A 21,771-nucleotide genomic window follows, 5' to 3' on the forward strand; every position below is an offset into this window, starting at 1 on the left:
TCCTGGTTAATACCATTTGCTGAGGATTAGCATGATCAATGGCAGAACATGCTGCATGCCTTTAACAGTCATCAGTGCCAACCGTCAGGCAGACCTGCTCTGAGAGGCAGCACACTCTCCTCGACTCTGAATAGGACTAACAGCTGAGGTTTGAGCAGGTCAAACCAACGGAGAATAGTATTTACAACACATTAAAATAGGGCCTGGCTGCCACCTGAAGTAACCACCGGTCTCTTGTGTAAATAGATGGTGGGGTGGGCCTGTGGTTGGTTCCGGACTCCAGCTCACCCCGCACGCACACACACCTACGAGGGGGGGCCTCGTAGCCTGGTGGATAGCGCGCAGGATTCGTAATTCTGTGGCGCGGGTTCGATTCCCGCACGAGGCAGAAACAAATGGGCAAAGTTTCTCTCACCCTGAATGCCCCTGTTACCTAGCAGTAAATAGGTACCTGGGAGTTAGTCAGCTGTCACGGGCTGCTTCCTGGGGGGTGTGTGTGTGTGGTGTGGGAAAAAAAAAATAAATAAATAAATAGTAGTTAGTAAACAGTTGATTGACAGTTGAGAGGCGGGCCGAAAGAGCAGTGCTCAACCCCCGTAAAAACACAACTAGTAAACACACACACACACACACACACAAACTCACCTAGGCGTCTTTCTCGGGGTGAGCTGATGGTAGGTACCCCTCTCTTGGTCATCAATAAGGTGTACAGAGTGACTTAAAATAATTAATTTAAAGAAGGTCTAAATATCTCAAATATACAACTCCTTGTGGCTCACTCTGGGTACAGGGTTTGACACATGCTACCCTTGTGACCGTTCACCCATCCCCCCAACTTCCCACGCCTCACACTGTCCCAAGACACCCCCTCCCCCTCCCCCTATATACAAACACCCCGCACTCACACACACACACACACACACACACACACACACACACACACACACACACACACACACACACACACACACACACACACACACACACACACACATGCCTCTTCACACACACACACACACACACACACACACACACACACACACACACACACACACTTCACACACACACACACACTCTTCAGCACGGGTGGGACACGAACAAGGGGACACAGGTGGAAACTTAGTACCCAGATGAGCCACAGAGACGTTAGAAAGAATTTTTTCAGTGTCAGAGTAGTTAATAAATGGAATGCACTAGGAAGTGATGTGGTGGAGGCTGACTCCATACACAGTTTCAAATGTAGATATGATAGAGCCCAGTAGGCTCAGGAATCTGTACACCAGTTGATTGACAGTTGAGAGGCGGGACCAAAGAGCCAAAGCTCAACCCCCGCAAGCACAATTAGGTGAGTACAATTAGGTGAGTACACACATGCCTGATTTTTCAGGCATCCCTGTTTACAGGAGTTGTAGCTGATGTGTGGAAAAAGGCTGACATAGTTCCAATCTACAAAAGTGGAAGCAGGGAAGACCCCCTTAATTATAGACCGGTATCATTGACAAGTGTAATAGTCAAAGTATTGGAAAAAATAATTAAAACTAAATGGGTAGAACACCTGGAGAGAAATTATATAATATCAGACAGGCAGTATGGTTTTCGATCTGGAAGTTCCTGTGTATCGAATTTACTCAGTGTCTATGATCGAGCAACAGAGATATTACAGGACAGAGATGGTTGGGTTGACTGCATCTATCTGGACCTAAAAAAGGCTTTCGACAGAGTTCCACATAAGAGGTTGTTCTGGAAACTGGAAAATATTGGATGGGTGACAGGTAAGCTTCTAACATGGATGAAAAATTTTCTGACTGATAGAAAAATGAGGGCAGTGATCAGAGGCAATGTATCAGACTGGAGAAATGTGACAAGTGGAGTACCACAGGGTTCAGTTCTTGCACCAGTGATTTTTATTGTCTACATAAATGATCTACCAGTTGGTATACATAATTATATGAACATGTTTGCTGATGATGCTAAGATAATAGAAAGGATAAGAAACTTGTCATGCCCTTCAAGATGACCTGGACAAAATAAGTTTATGGAGCACCACTTGGCAAATGGAATTTAATGTTAATAATTGCCATGTTATGGAATGCGGAGTAGGAGAACATAGACCTCACACAACCTATATATTATGTGAGAAATCTTTAAAGAATTCTGATAAAGAAAGAGATCTAGGGGTGGTTATAGATAGAAAACTATCACCTGAGAACCACATAAAGCATATTGTGCGAGGAGCCTATGCCACGCTTTCTAACTTCAGAATTGCTTTTAAATACATGGATGGCGATATACTAAAGAAATTGTTCACGATTTTTGTTAGGCAAAAGCTAGAATATGCAGCGGTTGTGTGGTGCCCATATCTTAAGAAGCACATCAACAAACTGGAAAAGGTGCAGAGACATGCTACTAAGTGGCTCCCAGAACTGAAGGGCAAGAGCTGCGAGGAGAGGTTAGAGGCATTAAATATGCCAAAACTAGACGACAGAAGAAAAAGAGGTGATATGATCACTACATACAAAAAAGTAACAGGAATTGATAAAACCGATAGGGAAGATTTCCTGAGACCTGGAACTTTAAGAACTAGAGGTCATAGATTTAAACTTGCTAAACAAAAATGCCGAAGAAAATTTACTTTCGCAAACAGAATGGTAGACGGTTGGAACAAGTTAGGTGAGAAGGTGGTGGAGGCCAAGACCGTCAGTAGTTTCAAAGCGTTATATGACAAAGAGTGCTGGGAAGACGGGACACCGCGAGCGTAGCTCTCATCTTGTAACAACACTTAGGTAATTACATTTAGGTAATTACACACACACATACACACACACTCAACCTCAAGGGAAATGTCTGGCTCATGTAGGAACTAGTTTTCTGACAAGTGTGAAAAACACTGCGCCCTACACCGAGTCAACCCCCCCCCCCCCGTCTCTCACACCCACCCCCTCCCATCAAGGCACGAACAGTACATACACAGCCTCCCAACCATAGGGCACTCCCCTTGCCATAAACCTCCCGCACTAATCCACCCCACACACCCTCACCATCCCCTCCCTCACTTCCACCTCCCCAAATACACACACACACCTCTCTCTCTCTCTCTCTCGCTCTCTCTCTCTCTCTCTCTCTCTCTCTCTCTCTCTCTCTCTCTCTCTCTCTCTCTCTCTCTCTCTCTCTCTCTCTCTCTCTCTCTCTCTCTCTCTCTCTCTCTCTCTCTCCCTCCCTCTCCCTCTCTCTCTCTCTCTCTCTCTCTCTCTCTCTCTCTCTCTCTCTCTCTCTCTCTCTCTCTCCCTCTCCCTCTCCCTCTCTCTCCCTCTCCCTCTCCCTCTCTCTCCCTCTCCCTCTCCCTCTCTCTCCCTCTCCCTCTCTCTCTCTCTCTCTCTCTCTCTCTCTCTCTCTCTCTCTCTCTCTCTCTCTCTCTCTCTCTCTCTCTCTCTCTCTCCCTCCCTCTCTCTCTCTCTCTCTCTCTCTCTCTCTCTCTCTCTCTCTCTCTCTCTCTCTCTCTCTCTCAGGGTAAACATGGCAGAGACACAAACTCGGGGTGACAAACGCAGGAGGGCCATCACGGCTGGAGCAAACTCAGAGAATGGGGTGGAACAGGAAGACTGGATGAAGGGAGTATTCCAGCAAATGCGGGATGAATTCAGTGAAGGACTGAGGGTAATGAGGAAGACAGTAGCCAACCTGCAGGATGAACTAAGGGCAGCAAAGGAGGAGATAAGATGCCTAAAGGAGACTCCTCCACAATACCAGACACAAACAGTACCTCAGGGAGATGGGAATGCTATTGTGGAGGGGGGCCTCCACAACTCAGCTCTCATTTGCTGAAATGCTTAAAAAGAATCCTGAAGCTAGGTCTGCAGTTAGGGAAGTTGCCAAGAAAGTGGCTTCCTCTCAGGAAGCAGCTAGATGTATTAGTCGGCTGATAGAGAGAAAAAGAACAGTAGTAGTAGCAGGCATTAAAGAGCAAACAGGGACCAGCCCAAAGGAGCGGAGAGACAAGAACAAAAACGTAGTTACCGAGATCCTTAAAGAGGTAAGGATGGAGGGAACTGACCAAAATGTTGAAAAAGTTTCCAGGCTTGGCAAGTACAAGAAGGACAGAGACCGAATGATAGAGATGGTATTCATGAGCAAAATAAAAAAAAGAGGAACTGTTAGCAAGAAAGAGCCGTCTAGCAAATGTACAGAAGTTAAAAAAAGTATTCCTGCAGAGGGATATGACAAGGGAAGAGAGAAAGCAGGCAGCAGACGTGAGGAAGGAGAGCAGGGAGAGAGAAAGGAATCAGAGTACCACAATCCTGAACCCTACAATCCCAGAGGAGAGTGGGGAACGCTCCTCAAACAGTGCAACAGCCACAGTGAGTGGGGCACCACCCCCACATTCTACCCAACAGACACCCAACCTGCCCCATCCCCTGTCAGCCCCCAACTAAGTACCCACCTAGGGCACCCTCCCCCACCCACCCCCGCCCCCCCTCCTCCCACTCACCCCTCTCCCCAGGACCTCCCTTCTCCCCCATCCCCCAAGCTTTCCCTTCTCCCACATGCCCTCCCGTCCTTCCCACCCCCAAGCCCTCCGTTCTTCCCCGCCAAACACTCTCCCTCACCCCACCTAAGTCTTCCCCTCTCCACCACTCCCCTACCCCTCTCCTCTTCCTCACCCTCCCGTTTTCCCACCACGCCCCCCAAGCGCGCCCCCCTTTCCCCCCCCCCCTCGCATCCCCCAAAGTCTCTCCTCCCCCCCCATGTTCTCCCAACCCTCCCCCTCTCACTCCCCCAACCTCCCCTTCTCACTCTTTCCCCACCAACCCTCCCCCTCTCACTTTCCCCCTCTCACCCACCCACGGTTTAATCAGAGATGTAGGCTAGCTAAGATGCAAAGTAAAAGGGCATGGAGAAACTATAGGAATAACAGTACACTGGAGAGCAGAGAAAGATACCAGAATGCCAGGAATGAATATGTCAGGTTGAGAAGAGAGGCAAAAAGACAATACGAAAATGACATCGCAAGCAAGGCAAAGACTCATCCTAAATTGTGGCATAGCCACATCAGGAGAAAAACAACAGTAAAGGAACAGGTTATGAAATTAAGGATAGGGGCAGAGGGATTCACTACAAACGACAAGGAAGTGTGTGAGGAACTGAATAAGAAACTCCAGGAGGTCTTCACCTTAGAGCAAGGAGAAATCCCAGAGATAAGAGAGGGAATAGCTAACCAGGAACCACTGGAAGAGTTTGAGATTACCAGCGGGGAAGTAAGGAAGTGTTTACTAGAGTTGGATGTGACAAAGGCTATAAGCCCAGATGGAATCTCCCCTTGGATACTAAAGGAAGGAGCAGAAGAACTGTGCCTACCACTCTCCATAGTGTATAACAAATCACTGGCAACAGGGGAACTGCCAGATATTTGGAAAGCAGCTAACGTAGTGCCGATATACAAGAAAGGGGATAGACAGGAAGCACTGAACTACAGGCCAGTGTCCCTAACCTACATACCATGAAAGCTGATGGAGAAGATTGTGCAAAGATAGCTAGTGGAGCATCTGGAGCGAACAAACTTTGTAACACAGCATTAACATGGGTTCAGGGATGGCAGGTCCTCCCTCAAAGGGTTACTTGAATTCTACGACCAGGCAAGAAAGAGAAAGGTGGGCAGACTGCATATTTTTGGAATGTCAGAAAGCCTTTGATACAGTGCCACACAAGAGACTAGTACGAAAGTTGGAGATGCAGGCTGGAGTGAAAGGGAAGGTACTCCGGTGGATAGAGGAGTACCTAAGCAACAAGAGACAACGAGTCTGTGTGAGGGGTGGGGTCTCAGATTGGCGAGACGTCACAAGTGGAGTCCCGCAGGGGTCAGTCTTTGGACCTATACTGTTTCTGGTATATGTAAATGATATCCCAGAGGGTATAGATTCGTTCCTCTCAATGTTTGCCGACGATGCAAATATTATGAGGAGGATTGAAACAGAGGATGATAGTAGGAGGCTACAAGATGACCTAGACAGACTGAGTGAATGGTCCAACAAATGGCTGTTGAAGTTCAATCCGAGTAAATGCAAAGTAATGAAACTAGGCAGTGGAAACAGGAGGCCAGACACAGGATACAGAATAGGAGATGAAATAGTCAATGAAACGGACAGAGAGAAAGATCTAGGAGTTGATATCACACCAAACCTGTCTCCTGATGCCCACATAAAAAGAATAACGTCTGCGGCATATGCGAGGCTGGCTAACATCAGAACATCGTTCAGAAACCTCTGTAAGGAATCATTCAGAATCTTGTACATCACATATGTAAGACCAATCCTGGAGTATGCGGCCCCAGCACGGAGCCCGTACCTTGTCAAGCACAAGACGAAGCTGGAAAAAGTTCAAAGGTATTCCACTAGACTAGTCCCAGAACTAAGAAGCATGAGGTATTCCCCGCATGAGGAAAGGCTGCGGGAAATGCACCTTATGACACTGGAAGACAGAAGAGTAAGGGGAGACATGATCTCAACCTACAAAATCCTCAGGGGAATCGACTGGGTAAACAAGGATAAACTATTCAACACTGGTGGTATGAACAAGGGGACACAGGTGGAAACTGAGTACGCACATGAGCCACAGGGACGTTAGAAGGAACTTTTTCAGTGTCAGAGTAGTTAACGGATAGAATGCATAAGGCAGTGATGTGGTGAAGGCTGACTCCATACACAGTATTAAATGTAGATATGATAGAGCCCAGTAGGCTCAGGAATCTGTACACCAGTTGATTGACAGTTGAGAGGCGGGACCAAAGAGCCAAAGCTCAACCCCCGCAAGCACAAATAGGTTAGTACACACACACACACACACACACACACACACACACACACACACACACACACACACACAACCCTCACCCCTCCTATGCACCTCCAGCCCACATTTAACCCCCTCACCTTGTGACCCCCTAACACCTTCCCCCATCTCCCTCTTCCCCTCTTCTACCCCAAAACCCCCACCTACCCCCGATTCCCCCCTAACTAATATACCCTCTCTTCCACTCCCAGCACCCATGCTCCATTCTCATCTCAGCTCTCCGCCCTCAGTATCCCTCTTCCCCCCAACCTCTCAACCTCTATCTGACTCTCAGTCTCACTCTATTTCTCAACCCCCCTATGCTATTCAGACCCCTAACTTTCAGACCCATTATGCCCTTCCTACCCCCCTAGATGCCCAGACCCCATTCGCCTACCAGGCACTCCCAGGCACCCCCCTAGCACCCCCCCACTCACCCCCACAGCCCCCACTTGCCCCCCAGACACCCCCCAGACCCCTGGTGAAAGGGGGAACTCTGACACCCGAGTTTCCAAGAAGAGTCTCAAGGTTTGGTACACCAATGCTGATGGGGTAGCCAATAAAGCAGAAGAGATAAAAGAAAGAGTTAGTGAGGCAGACCCAGACATAGTGGCAATAGTGGAAACTAAAATAAATGGCATGATCTCGGATGCAATCTTTCCAGAGGGGTACCAGGTGATAAGAAAAGAAAGGACACAGAGACAGGGAGGAGGAGTGGCACTACTAATAAAGCGGAAATGGAAGTTTGATGAGCTGGAAAATCCGGGTACCAATGAAAGCACAAGCTTCATACATGGAACTCTGACAGTGGATGGGAAGAAGATTGTAATCTTGATACTCTACAATCCCCCACCAAACAGTAGAAGGCCCAGGCAGGAGTACGAGGACAGCAACAAGACATGTATGGATGAACTGCAGAGGGCAGCAACTTTAGCGCATAGAATGAGAGCGAAGCTGCTGGTCATGGAGGACCTAAATCACGGAGAGATAAATTGGGAAACGAGGAATCCCCATGGCGGGGAGGAGACCTGGGGAGCGAAGCTGGTAGACGTTATTGACAGGAATTTCCTAACACAGCATGTGAAAGAAGATACTAGGGAAAGAGGAGGGGATACGCCCAGCCTATTAGATCTCATTATCACTCAGAATGTAGAAGACATCGAGCAGTTGGAACATGAAATACCACTAGGAGCTAGTGACCATTGTGTCCTAGTCTTTGACTACATGATGGAGCTTAAAATTGTGACCAAAGGACAAGAGGTCCGGGAAAGGAGACTTGATTACAGAAAAGGGGACTACAGAAGGATAAGGGACTACCTGGGAGAAGTGCAGTGGGAGGAAGAACTTAGAGGAAAAACAGTGCAAGGTATGATGAACCAAGTCATATTGAAATGCAAGGAGGCTGAAGATAGATTTATTCCAACAATAAAGGAAAAAAGCAGGAGGGAATATAATAACCCATGGTTTAATAGACAGTGTCAGGAAGCAAAGGTGAGAAGCAGGAGGGAGTGGAGGAAGTACAGAAGACAAAGGACAGAGGACAACAGGATTAGATGTAACAGAGCTAGGAATGATTACATTAACATAAGACGAGTGTCGGAAAGAAATTATGAGAACGATATTGCAGTCAAAGCGAAAAAGCAACCAAAATTACTACATAGCCATATAAGAAGGAAGATGTCGGTAAATGACCAAGTGACAAGACTGAGGAAAACAGAAGGGGCATATACAGAAAGCGACAAGGAAATCTGCGAGGTACTGAATGCAAAATTCCATGGAGTGTTCACAACCGAGCCTGAGCAGCTCCCATTGTTAGAAGAGATTACCCAAGATGAAAGACTATCGGATATAGAGGTGACAGCAGAGGATGTAATGAAACAGTTGACAACACTGGATGCAAATAAAGCTGTTGGACCAGACAAAGTATCACCGTGGATACTCAAAGAGGCAGCGCAGGCTCTCAGCGTGCCTCTGGCAATGATCTTTAATGAGTCACTTATGTCGGGAGAATTGCCCAGTTGCTGGAAGGAGGCAAATGTCGTACCGATTTTCAAAAAGGGTGATAGGGAGGAGGCACTTAACTACAGACCCGTATCACTGACAAGCATCCCCTGCAAAATACTTGAAAGAATAATTAGGCTAAGACTTGTTGAGCACCTGGAGAGCATTGGGTTTGTAAACAAGCACCAACATGGGTTCTGGACAGGGAAATCATGCCTAACAAACCTTTTAGAATTCTATGATAAAGTAACAAGGATAAGGCAGGACAGAGAAGGCTGGGCAGACTGCATATTTCTTGACTGCCAAAAGGCCTTTGATACGGTACCGCACATGAGACTGCTATACAAACTTGAGAGGCAGGCAGGAGTAAGCGGAAAGGCCCTAGTATGGGTGAAGAACTACCTAACAGGAAGGAGCCAGAGGGTAATGGTAAGGGGCGAAAAGTCGGACTGGCGAACAGTAACAAGTGGAGTACCTCAAGGATCGGTGCTGGGACCAATCCTCTTTCTAATTTACGTAAATGATATGTTTACAGGAGTGGAATCATACATGTCAATGTTTGCAGATGACGCAAAATTAATGAGAAGAGTTGTGACAGACGAGGATTGTAGGATCCTCCAAGAGGACTTAAACAGGCTGCAGAGATGGTCAGGGAAATGGCTACTGGAGTTTAACACCAGTAAATGTAAAGTTATGGAAATGGGATCAGGTGACAGGAGACCAAAGGGACAGTACACAATGAAGGGGAACAGCCTACCTGTAACGATTCGAGAAAGAGACCTGGGAGTGGATGTGACACCTAATCTAACTCCTGAGGCACATATAAATAGGATAACGACAGCAGCGTACTCTACACTGGCGAAAATTAGAACTTCATTCAGAAACCTAAATGAGGAAGCTTTTAGGGCGCTTTACACTGCCTACGTGAGACCCGTCTTAGAGTATGCCGCGCCATCATGGAGCCCCCACCTGAAGAAACACATAAAGAAACTGGAGAAGGTTCAGAGGTTTGCGACGAGGCTTGTCCCAGAGCTACGAGGGATGGGATATGAAGAGCGGCTGAAGGAACTGAACCTTACGACACTAGAGAAAAGAAGGGAGAGAGGAGATATGATAGGGACATATAAAATACTCAGGGGAATTGACAAAGTGGAAATAGATGAAATGTTCACACGTAATAATAACAGAACGAGGGGACATGGGTGGAAACTGGAAACTCAGATGAGTCACAGAGATGTTAGGAAGTTTTCTTTTAGCGTGAGAGTAGTAGAAAAATGGAATGCACTTGGGGAACAGGTTGTGGAAGCAAATACTATTCATACTTTTAAAACTAGGTATGATAGGGAAATGGGACAGGAGTCATTGCTGTAAACAACCGATAGCTAGAAAGGCGGGATCCAAGAGTCAATGCTCGATCCTGCAAGCACATATAGGTGAGTACATATAGGTGAGTACACACACACACACACACACACACACACACACACACACAGCGGTATAGCAGATAGGGGGCTACAGATTTCAGTCAATTGAACAACTATTGTGTGTGTTCCAAATAAGGATAGGTTCTTGGAAGTCTTATGTTGTGCTCACTCTACTGTTCCTACCTACTGTCTAAAAATGCTGGCTCTGAGACTAGTTAAGCCTATTTAAGAGTGTTGCCACCCTCACACACAAGCTCAACATTTCTTCTATTAAACCCTATTAAGGCATTGCCGACCAGGTTCACTTTGCTTGTTGTTATGTGAGGGACTCAATGTCGGGACACAGTGGTTGAGCATTAATACAAAATACAAAGAAATACAAAGTGCCAGTAGCACAGGCACTAAGTATTATGTGGAGGAAGAGCATGGACATGGGGGTGCTTCCAGATGCGCTTAAATCAGCAAACATAGCTCCTCTACACAAGAGAGGGAGCAAAGAATTAGTTAAGAATTATAGACCAGATGCACTAACATCCCACATAATAAAAGTATTTGAGGGAGTGATCAGGAGTCAGTTAACAAGTTTCATGGAGACCAATGACCTCCACAACCCAGGCTAACATGGATTTAGAGCGGAAAGATCAAGCCTCTCGCAACTACTTAACCACTACGACAAAATCACTGAGGCATTAGAAGAAAACAAAATACAGATGTGGTGTATACGGACTTCACAAAGGCATTTGATAAATGTGAATATGGAGTAATAGCACACAAAATGAAGTCAATTGTAATAACAGGAAAAATTGAATGGTGTATATTCAGTTTTCTGTCGATCAGAACACAACGAGTAACAGTCAACCAAATAAAATGGAATCCAAGCGATTGTTAACCCAGAGTTAAAATCTCCGGTCCACAGGGTACAGTCCTTGCACCACTGCTTTTCCTTATTATTATATCAGATGTTGACAAAAATACAAGTCATAGCTTCGTATCATCCTTAGCAGATGACACAAAAATCAGCATGAAAAATTACCTTGCATGAATTACCAGAATGAAAATACGAGCATGAAATACACATGGAAAATACTGGAGGGTCTGGTCCCAAATCTACACAGTAAAATAACAACATACTGGATTGAACGATATGGAAGAAAATGCACAGTAGAATCAGTGTAGGGCAGAGGTGCCATAGGCACAGTCAGAGACTATTGAATGAACATAAGAGATCCACAGTTGTTCAACATACTCCCAGAGAGTATAAGATATATTGTCGAAACAAACGTGGACATCATCAAGAGAAAACGTGATAGTTTTCGTCTAAAAGTGCCGGTCAAACCTGGCTGTGGTGGATATGTTGACCTGCGGGCCGCTCCAAGGAACAGCTTGATGGGTCAAGCTCTCACAAGTCAAGCCTGGCCCCAGGCCGGGCTTCGGGAGTAGAAGAACTCCCAGAACCCCATCCAGGTACAATCCAGGAGTGGTGGGCCTCGCGGAGTGGAAGTGTCTGCAGCGCTTGGAGCCACAGCCTTTCCCTCACGCAACGAATAGTAAAGGATGCACAATACATGTTCATTATAGGATTAAGGGAGCTGCTCTCGCCCCCAACGCTCGCCAGGGGTCGGGACCAGCTCCACGGAGCACATTTGTTACTCGTCTCTGGTGTCGACAGTCTCCAATTGAGGACACAACTGACAAAACGGAAAATTCTGAAAATTAAGGCAGAGGTTCGCAGACCTAAATGCAGGGTATATATATATATATAACCTGATCAACCAGGCTGTGACTCATACGTCAGGCTGCGAGCAGCTGCGTCCAACAGCCTGGTTGATCAGTCCGGCAACCAGGAGGCCTGGTCGACGATCGGGCCGTGGGGACGCTAAGCCCCGGAAGCACCTCAAGGTAACCTCAAGGGTACAATGTTATATGCCTGTGCAGAGTGTTGTGCTTGATGTCACTCGTGCTGTGCAGAATGTTGAGCTTGATGTCACTCATGCTGTGCAGTGTTCTGCTTGATGTCACTCGTGCTGTGCACAGTGTTCTGCTTGATGTCACTCATGCTGTGCAGTGTTGTTGTTATGAATTAGTTACTTGTTATGGGAAGTATGGAGTATTAATGAGAAGGACCAATAGCTAGAATCAAGATGTATCAAAAATAGTGGAATAGATAGGCCGGGCCTATCTGTCTAGTATACAATCATCTACACCACTTTAACAGGATTAATGGATACACCTAAAAACTAACTTATTTATTAAACCCTCTAACAACCCCCCATATACATTACAATAATAACAACACTTTACCACACTATCTTACGTTAACTACTTTGGTCCACTTAGGCAGGATACAAGGCTTACACTTGGACAACACTAGGGTAAAGTCTACTTGAAGAGAGGCACATGAAAGGCTTGAAGCAGCCTGGGGTAACTAAGCTCCACGTGGTACCCTAGTCACAACACAAACACTTAGGGATGCCCAAAACACTGGCTTATACTACACAATACTTATAAATCAAACTCACACACCTAGCTTGTAGCACGATACCTTAATACTAAATAACTTATTTGAGAAACAACCCCAGCATGGGGTAAAGGAAGAGGAGGAGACAGAGCCACACAGAAAACGTATTTACCCAAGCACAGTACTCCAGAGAAGGAGGAAGCAGCCTCTCCACTCCCTCACTCTGATCGCTGCCGGCTGGATACTCAGCTAATCATACAGCAGCCATCATTCCAAGTTTACTCAGACATACTTTACTATTTACTTAAATCATTTCTAAACATAGCTGATAACTAGTTCAATATTTAATAATCAACAAGCCCAGAGTCTTAATGCTCTGTGAGAAACAAGATTCATCTTACATCTGGCAAAGAAGATAGGAACAAAAACGCATCAGCAGTAATATCATTTAATGTAAAGTAATTATTTAGAGCTCAATTTGACCTCTGGTTTCCAACTAAGGAACCCAGGGTCGTAACACTCCTCACCCCTTCAGAGAAAAAAAATGTAGCTACTAGAATAGTAGTCATATTTTTTGTAAGAGTATACAGAGAATAAAAAGGAAAATCTATGCAATAAAAGAAAATCAACCAAAAACAAAAATTTATCTGCAAGAAAAAGCACAAAGGAATTCTCTGAAAGAAAAAGCACACAAAAAATTAATTTTCTGAAAGAAAAAGCACTCACAAAAAGGTGTGTGCTCTCTCAAAGAAAAAGCACATACAAAAAAATAAAACGGGAAAGTAAATAAATTTGACACGGAATATTTAATGTCACAGGAGAACCTAAAAAAATAACTAAAGCATGACAGTTGGTATATGGCTCCTTGTGGCTCAGATGAATATTTCTCCGGTAACCGGGACAGCGCATCGGCTATCACGTTAAGCTGGCCCGGTAGGTGGGTAATGGAAAGATTAAAGTCCTGTAGGTACAATGCCCACCTGAGGATGCGTTTACTTTCCGTCTTCATCTGGTGTATAAACACCAGTGGGTAATGGTCCATGTACACTTCCACTATATTACCTTTTAAATATATTTGAAACTTTTTACATGTTAACACTAGCGCCAACACTTCTTTTTCTACCACTGAATAATTGCGTTGTGCCTTGTCAAATTTCACAGAATAATAGTACACTGGGTGGCCCACATGATCATCCCCAGTTTGCAACAACACTGCACCAGCACCTGAGTCAGACGCGTCAACATGAATTTTAAACGGTCGGTCGAACCTTGGACTAGCAAGCACAGGGCGGAAGCTAAGATCAATTTCAAATTTTTAAACGCCTCTGCACAATCTGTTGACCACTTAAATTTAACAGCCTTCTACAACAAGTCCATGAGAGGAGTGGCGACACTGGAAAAGTTCTGACAAAAGCGTCGGTAGTACGCACACATATCGATAAACCTTTGAACGTCCCTTTTAGATCGGAGCACTGAATACTCCAGAATTGCACTGATTTTATCTTGCCGAGGTAACACTTTTCCTTGGCCCACTTTGTAACCGAGGTACGTCACTGTGCCTTGGCCAAAATAACACTTTTTTTCATTTTGAGATAAATTTGCACTTTTCAGAACAGTGAACAACTGGCATAACCTAGCTATGTGCTCAGTCCAATTACTATCAAAAAACACAATGTCATCTAAATACGCCCGAGAACTTGGCACATTAGCGAGCAGAGAGTTCATTAGCCTCTGGAACGTGGCAGGGGCATTACACAAGCCGAACGGTAACACTTGATACTCGAAGACACCATCGGGTGTCACGACCGCAGTTAGTTGCTTGGCATGTTCGGTGAGCGGGATCTGATAGTAACCTCTCTAGAGATCGAATTTCGAGACGTATGTGGCGTTTCCGATCTCGTCGATGCAGTCTTCTAGGAGGGGCAGCGGATAGGCATCCACAATGGTCACCTTCTTGAGCTGCCAATAGTCGGTGCATAACCGCCAGGAGCCGTCTGGTTTGGGGACCAAAAGGCAGGGGTAGCACCAAGAGCCCTGGCTCGGCCGGATGAGGCCGTGCTGAAGCAGGAAGTCGACCTCTTTCCGTACAATGGCCTTCTTTTCCAGACTCATCCAATAGGCTTGAAGGCGAATGGGGGTGTAGTTCGTCAACTTGACATCATGGTAGATCGCATCAGTCTGGGTCGGGACCTCCCCGTACAGACTGGAGAATTCGTCAAGCAAGGACTGCACCTCTTCACGTTGGGCCATCTGCAAATGGGACAGTCCCTCCTCCACAGCATTTACAGAACTAAAATTATTGAGAATGAGATTAGTTGGGTCCCAAGAACAATCATCCCCTCCCTCACTGGAAATAGGAAACATTGGTTAGTGCAACGGGCCAGGAGCCCTGGAACTTCTTCAGCCGGTTCAAGTGTACAAGCATCACCTGGTTACGCTTGTCAGAGTGCCTCACGTTGTACGTGAGGTCCCCAGCCTTAAAATTTTCTGTCACAATATAGGGGCCTTCGTACTTGTGAGACATATTGTTCCCTAGTCGAGGCTTTAATACCAGGACTGGGTCACCAGGCTGAAATACCCGCAACTTAGCCTTAGCATCGTGTCGTTCTTTCATATTTGCTTGGGCCTTCCCAAGATACTTTAGTGCAGCCGCCTTGCAGTCCTAGAGTCTCTGGTGGTGTTGCGCAAAGAAAGCCGAACCTTCTGTCAACGTTACATTCCCTAACAGATTCTCCTGTAACATGTTGCAAGGGTCGACGAACCTTATGGCCAAAGACTAACTCAAAAGGAGAACAACCCAGTGAACTTTGTAACCCCCTCTCGAGCAGCAAACAAAACATAAGGCAGGTTCTCGTTACAGAATCTATGGGAATTCTCGCACGATGTCTTCAGCATCTGCTGAATTAAGCTTGATGTCAAGTGTTGAGCTTGATGTCACTCATGCTGTGCAGAGTGTTGAACTTGAGGTCATTCGTGCTGTGCAGAATGTTGAGTTTGATGTCACTCGTACTGTACAAAGTGTTCTGCTTGATGTCGCTCGTGCTGTGAAAAGTGTTGAGCTTAAGGTCATTCGTGCTGTGCAGAATGTTGAGCTTGATGTCACGCGTGCTGTGCAGTGTTGAGCTTGATGTCACTCGTGCTGTACAGAGTGTTCTACTGGATGTCACTCGTGCTGAGCAGTGTTGTGCTTGAGGTCATTCGTGCTGTGCAGAATGTTGAGCGTGATGTCACGCATACTGTGCAGAGTGTTCTGCTTGATGTCACTCGTGCTGTGCAGAGTGTCCTGCTTGATGTCACTCGTGCTGTGCAGAGTGTTCTGCTTGATGTCACTCGTGCTGTGCAGAGTGTTCTGCTTGATGTCACTCGTGCTGTGTAGTGTTCTGCTTGATGTCACTCGTACTGTGCAGAGTGTTCAGCATGATGTCACTCGCGCGGCGCAGAGGGTTTGTGCATGATGTCACTCGTGCTGTGCAGAGGGTTGTGCATGATGTCACTCGTGCTGTGCAGAGGGTTGTGCATGATGTCACGCGTGCTGTGCAGAGGGTTGTGCATGATGTCACTCGTGCTGTGCAGAGGGTTGTGCATGATGTCTCTCGTGCTGTGCAGAGGGTTGTGCATGATGTCACTCGTGCTGTGCAGAGGGTTGTGCATGATGTCACTCGTGCTGTGCAGAGGGTTGTGCATGATGTCACTCATGCTGTGCAGAGGGTTGTGCATGATGTCACTCGTGCTGTGCAGAGGGTTGTGCATGATGTCTCTCGTGCTGTGCAGAGGGTTGTGCATGATGTCATTCGTGCTGTGCAGAGGGTTGTGCATGATGTCACTCGTGCTGTGCAGGATGTCACTCGTGCTGTGCAGAGGGTTGTGCATGATGTCACTCGTGCTGTGCAGAGGGTTGTGCATGATGGCACTCGTGCTGTGCAGAGGGTTGTGCATGATGTCACTCGTGCTGTGCAGAGGGTTGTGCATGATGTCACTCGTGCTGTGCAGAGGGTTGTGCATGATGTCACTCGTGCTGTGCAGAGGGTTGTGCATGATGTCACTCGTGCTGTGCAGAGGGTTGTGCATGATGTCACTCGTGCTGTGCAGAGGGTTGTGCATGATGTCACTCGTGCTGTGCAGAGGGTTGTGCATGATGTCACTCGTGCTGTGCAGAGGGTTGTGCATGATGTCACTCGTGCTGTGCAGAGGGTTGTGCATGATGTCACTCGTGCTGTGCAGAGGGTTGTGCATGATGTCACTCGTGCTGTTCAAAGGACGTGTATCCTTCAAACATCACATAGCTTCTACATTAAATAAATCCTGTATTCTGAGACCGATGTGGATGTTACAAAAAACGATCCCAAAGGATTTTCCGAAAATGTTGTGTAGACACTGATGTCTCCAGTATTAAGCAAGGGGCATATTTTGAACACAGATAATACTACACTAGCCCAACTCTAGCTAGCACATTATGCTGGAATATGCAGCTGAGTGAGGGCAGGAAGGAAGAAAATCGATGTGTTTCATTTCGTCATTGCATGAAGCGACTGCTAGAAAAGTGAATATAACAATATGCTGGAACTGTGGTGGAAAGATAAGCACCTTGGGTTGTTCTGTGTCCTCCATATGTGTCTGTCTTCCTGTTAAATTCTTCAAACTCATCCTCCTTCATTTTCCATTACTTACTTTTACACGTCTTACATTTATTCACTTGTTTCTTGATTTGTTCCACCTGTCTCTTTACCCCATCACTTAAGCTGATAATATGCCTCACCTGTCTCTTTACCTCATCAGTCAAGCTGATAATTTGTCCCACCTGTCTCTTTTCCTCATCACTTAAGCTGATAATATATCTCACCTGTCTCTTTACCTCATCAGTCAAGCTGATAATTTGTCCCACCTGTCTCTTTTCCTCATCACTTAAGCTGATAATATGTCTCACCTGTCTCTTTACCTCATCAGTCAAGCTGATAATTTGTCCCACCTGTCTCTTTACCTCATCAGTCAACCTGATAATTTGTCCCACCTGTCTCTTTACCTCATCAGTCAAGCTGATAATTTGTCCCACCTGTCTCTTTACCTCATCAGTCAACCTGATAATTTGTCCCACCTGTCTCTTTACCTCATCAGTCAACCTGATAATTTGTCCCACCTGTCTCTTTACCTCATCAGTCAACCTGATAATTTGTCCAACCTGACTCTTTACCTCATCAGTCAACCTGATAATTTGTACCACCTGTCTCTTTATCTCATCAATCAAGCTGATAATTTTTCCCACCTGTCTCTTTACCTCACCAGTCAACCTGATAATTTCCTTCTCCTGCTGCAACACACTTCCTTTTAAAATATTAATCTTATTTTTAATATTTTCATTTTATTTTCTAACTAAAAAAAATAATCTTTAAAGCTCTCTAGCAAATCCTCAACTTTCTGTAACCTGGCAAGGAAACCTTTCCCAATGCGTTTCTCAATTAAATCCTTCAAACTTTCTTCTCTTGCAGACACTGACAATCTCCTCACATCCACCAATTTTGTTTGTTTTGATTCTCACCGGCTTCGTTTGGTTACACTTGCTAAAAAAATTTCCCAGATTCGTATAGTTTTCAATAATCGTCACTTTCTACCTTCTGCTACTGGTCTGGGTATTTTTATGGTATCAGGAACCGCACGTCCACAGCTCTCTCCAACACTGTCATCTTCGTAATGATGGAACGACCCAGCAGCTCTCCGAGCCCCGTCGTCGTCGTCGTGCGATTATACGCACCTTTTTTTGCTTGCAGGATCTAGTATTAGCTCTTGGACCCCTATTTTCCATCCGCCGGTTGTCTAATGTAATGACTCCTGACTTATTTCCCTATCATATCTACTTTTAAAATTATGATTCGAGTTTGATTCCATAACCTGATCGTTTAATTCATTCTATTTCCCCACTACATTTATGCTAAAAGAAGTGTTTCCAACATCTTATGAATCATCTGAGTCTCAAGCTTCCATCCATATCATCTTGTACACTGGGAATTCATTGTGAATATTTCCTCTATTCCTGCCTGCAAGAATACGTCTCATTCATGTCCTTACCTCACTTCTCTTTTTTCTAGCCTAGTCAGGTTCAGTTCCTTCAGTCTTTCTTCATACCCCATCCCTCGTAGTTCTGGGACGAGCCTTGATGCAAAATCCAGAATATTTTCGAGTTACCTTATGTATTTCATTAGATGAGGGCACAATGATGGTGTGGCATGCTCCAAAACTGGTCTCACGTAGGTGGTGTACGGAGATCTAAATGCCTCCTTATTTACGATCCTAATGTTATATATCTTTCGCTAATGTAGAGTATGCTACTATCAATATTCTATTTATTTGCGTCTCCAGAGTTAAACTTGTTGTTATGTCGACTCCATGGTCTTTTTGTCTAGACTTTCTAGGGAGGTAGTTTCCCTTCATCGTGTACTGTCCTTTTTGGTGTACTTGTCGGGCATCTAACTCAACCTGGTGTCCTGTGTCCATTTAATGCCTTCTGGTTGAGACCACCTTTATGCTTGAGATTCCCGGGGCGCCGCCTGGCCTTATTCCCAGGGTCCCGGGAAGTTGTCCCCATGTTGCTGGTGGGTCTTGGTCAGCTAATAGGTTTTTAACGAACCTTTAACTGCCAGGGATCCAGTTGATTGCGTGTGCTACCTTATTCCCGTTATTGGTGCGCGGGTCTGGGGCGGCTAATGGGTTTTGTACAGATTTATGGCCATTAGTAGTCTTCCCCATTATGTGTATTACCTGCTAGCGGAATACTGTGGACACTAGGCGGTCCCTCAAGGATTTGTTCCTCCTCCAGGCCAACATGGGTGGGTCCTGGGTAAATCTGTGCCAGGACAGGTGTTCCCCAAACGTTCGTTGCAGCCAAGCCCAAAGGTGTTTCATTGCCGTTTTCAGTGGGCCTTCGAGGCCATCGAAATACGTGGCTACGAGTATATCCCTACCCAGTTTCTTGCGTTGCACCGGTTGGAGGAGTTCCTCCCTTGACTTTGATCGGATGCCTTGTGCCGCTCCGTGAAGAACTTCCTCAGGGTAATCCCGGTTCCGGAACATGTCCCAGAGGCCCTCTACCTGTGATTTCAGGGTCTGATCGCAGCTATTGATGCGTTTCAGTCTAAGGCACAGGGAGTTGGGAATGAGTTCTTCAGTGGGAGCAGGTGACTAGAGTCGTACTGCAGGTAGGTATGTAAGTTAGTTGATTTGTAGTAGGCCTTCGTCTCTAGTCGTCTGGTCGCTGTGTTTATGGAGATTGTTGTGTCCAGGAAACTCAGGTCCCTTGCGTTGTGTTCCATTGTGAACCTCAGGTTTGGATGGATGGAGTTAGCCCATGTGTGGAAGGCGCTTAGGTTCTCCGGTGGACCTATCATGATCCCAAATATGTCGTCTATGTAGCGGTAGTATATTGGCGGTCTGCCTTGGTACCTGGTCCTTTGTGATTCAAAGAAAACGTGTACGAAAATCTCGGCAATCGCTACACTGCTTGACACTCCTATCGCCGTGCCTTTGATTTGCCTTGAGGTGTTGTTGTCAAAGGTGAGGATGGTATCCCGCATGATGTGTAGGATTGCCTCCATCATGAGTGCTCTTGAGGGTGGGGTCCGGACTCCTGCGTCACGTAGGTCTTGCTTTATCCTGTGTGCGTTTGCTTCGAAAAAATCTGCTACAACCGTTGCTCCTTCCCGCTGGGGGAGGCTCGGGTATAGGGACACTATATCCAAGGAGAAAAGGGTGGTTTCCTGGGGGAGTTGGCCCCATGTGTGGTTAACTTCCTCTAACTTGACCAGGAAGTCTGTTGTGTCCACTAACCTCTCCTCCAGGAGGCGTAGGAGGGGATTCAGTAGAGCAGTGCAGATCCTATCCACAGGTCTCGTTGGAGCTTTACATCCGTTCAGCACCGGGCGTCCCGGCCAGGTACCCGTGATTGGGTCTACTCCTTTGTGGATTTTCGGGAGGAGGTAGAGGTTCGGAAGCTCTGACTTGAAAGCCAGGAAGAAATCTCTTGCTTCCGGTATGAGAATACCCTCAAGCCGGTCGGGAGCCGGTCGGCCGAGCGGACAGCACACTGGACTTGTGATCCTGTGGTCCTGGGTTCGATCCCAGGCGCCGGCGAGAAACAATGGGCAGAGTTTCTTTCACCCTATGCCCCTGTTACCTAGCAGTAAAATAGGTACCTGGGTGTTAGTCAGCTGTCACGGGCTGTTTCCTGGGGGTGGAGGCCTGGTCGAGGACCGGGCCGCGGGGACACTAAAAAAGCCCCAAAATCATCTCAAGATAACCTCAAGATAACCCTTCCTGCTCTCATTTCTGAAAAACTCCATAACTTAGGACTTACTGCGGGTCTGAGCATTCCTCAGGGCCATCTGCCCATTCTCTACTGGTTGATACGTGGTCCCATACGCTAGGTGACTTTTCATTTCTGTTTTGTAGTTTGTCTTTTCCCAGAGGATCACTGTCCTGCCCTTCTCCGCTTGCTTAACGGCTACGTCCCTTCTTTCTTCAAGTCTTCACAGGGCTGCATGGTGCTCCGGTTGGAGGTTGAAGTGGCAGCGCTCTGCTACCTGTATCTCTAGGAAAGAAGTCAAAAGGTTCATCTGGTCACGTAGGCCGTTTAGTCTGAAAGGGGTCTGGGGTCTAGGCTGGTGGTGGTTTAGGTTATGGGTCAATAGGGAGGGGGGTGACCACTTCTGGTGTGGGGGCGGTTCCAGGGCTGGTTTCCCTGACCGGAGGCCACTCCAGGCCGAATTGATCTGAGCCTCTAGGGTCTCTAGAGTCTGGTGGACGATCTGAATCCTTCTCTGTGCCGAGGGGGTCCTGTCACCAAGGTGAAACCTTTGCTCAGGAGTTCCCGCTCAGGGGCCGTGATCCTGACCTCCGTCACTATTGTCTGCCTTACCAAGCGCGACCTCCTCCTCTCCTCCCTCTTCCTCCAGACCAACCTCTCCCGACAGTCTCCGTGGTGTAGTGGTAAGACACTCGCCTGGCGTTCCGCGAGCGCTATGTCATGGGTTCGTATCCTGGCCGGGGAGGATTTACTGGGCGAAATTCCTTAACTGTAGC

The 21,771-nt window shown here is 46.6% G+C and overlaps 3 protein-coding genes across 3 annotated transcripts; 1 reads left to right on the forward strand and 2 right to left on the reverse strand.

The window, feature by feature from the left end:
• The first annotated feature begins 16,125 nt into the window (after positions 1-16,125).
• LOC138358641 (suprabasin-like) lies at positions 16,126-17,004 on the forward strand. Its single transcript, XM_069316708.1, has one exon. It carries the CDS (start codon positions 16,126-16,128, stop codon positions 17,002-17,004), a length of 879 nt encoding a protein of 292 aa, XP_069172809.1.
• A 361-nt stretch (positions 17,005-17,365) lies between these two features.
• LOC138358642 (kinetochore protein Nuf2-like) lies at positions 17,366-19,443 on the reverse strand. The gene is made up of 2 exons (XM_069316709.1): positions 19,363-19,443; positions 17,366-18,010 (listed from the first exon to the last, which is right to left on the reverse strand). The coding sequence occupies exons 1-2, from the start codon at positions 19,441-19,443 to the stop codon at positions 17,366-17,368; spliced, it is 726 nt and encodes a 241-aa protein (XP_069172810.1).
• Positions 19,444-19,823: 380 nt separating this feature from the next.
• Positions 19,824-20,288, reverse strand: LOC138358643 (uncharacterized). Its single transcript, XM_069316710.1, has one exon. It carries the CDS (start codon positions 20,286-20,288, stop codon positions 19,824-19,826), a length of 465 nt encoding a protein of 154 aa, XP_069172811.1.
• Positions 20,289-21,771: the final 1,483 nt, after the last annotated feature.

The sequence above is a fragment of the Procambarus clarkii genome, chromosome 85, assembly GCF_040958095.1.
Source record: "Procambarus clarkii isolate CNS0578487 chromosome 85, FALCON_Pclarkii_2.0, whole genome shotgun sequence".
NCBI classification, from domain to species: Eukaryota; Metazoa; Arthropoda; class Malacostraca; order Decapoda; family Cambaridae; genus Procambarus; species Procambarus clarkii.

Bases quoted from the DNA above. Each gene is read 5' to 3' on its own strand.
- LOC138358641 (XM_069316708.1), top strand. From the start codon at position 16,126: ATGTCACTCGCGCGGCGCAGAGGGTTTGTGCATGATGTCACTCGTGCT.
- LOC138358642 (XM_069316709.1), bottom strand. From the start codon at position 19,443: ATGGGGAAGACTACTAATGGCCATAAATCTGTACAAAACCCATTAGCC. The intron at 18,011-19,362 runs GTAGCACACGCA...AGTGTGTTGCAG, and splicing joins GCACCAATAACGGGAATAAG to CAGGAGAAGGAAATTATCAG.
- LOC138358643 (XM_069316710.1), bottom strand. From the start codon at position 20,288: ATGGAGGCAATCCTACACATCATGCGGGATACCATCCTCACCTTTGAC.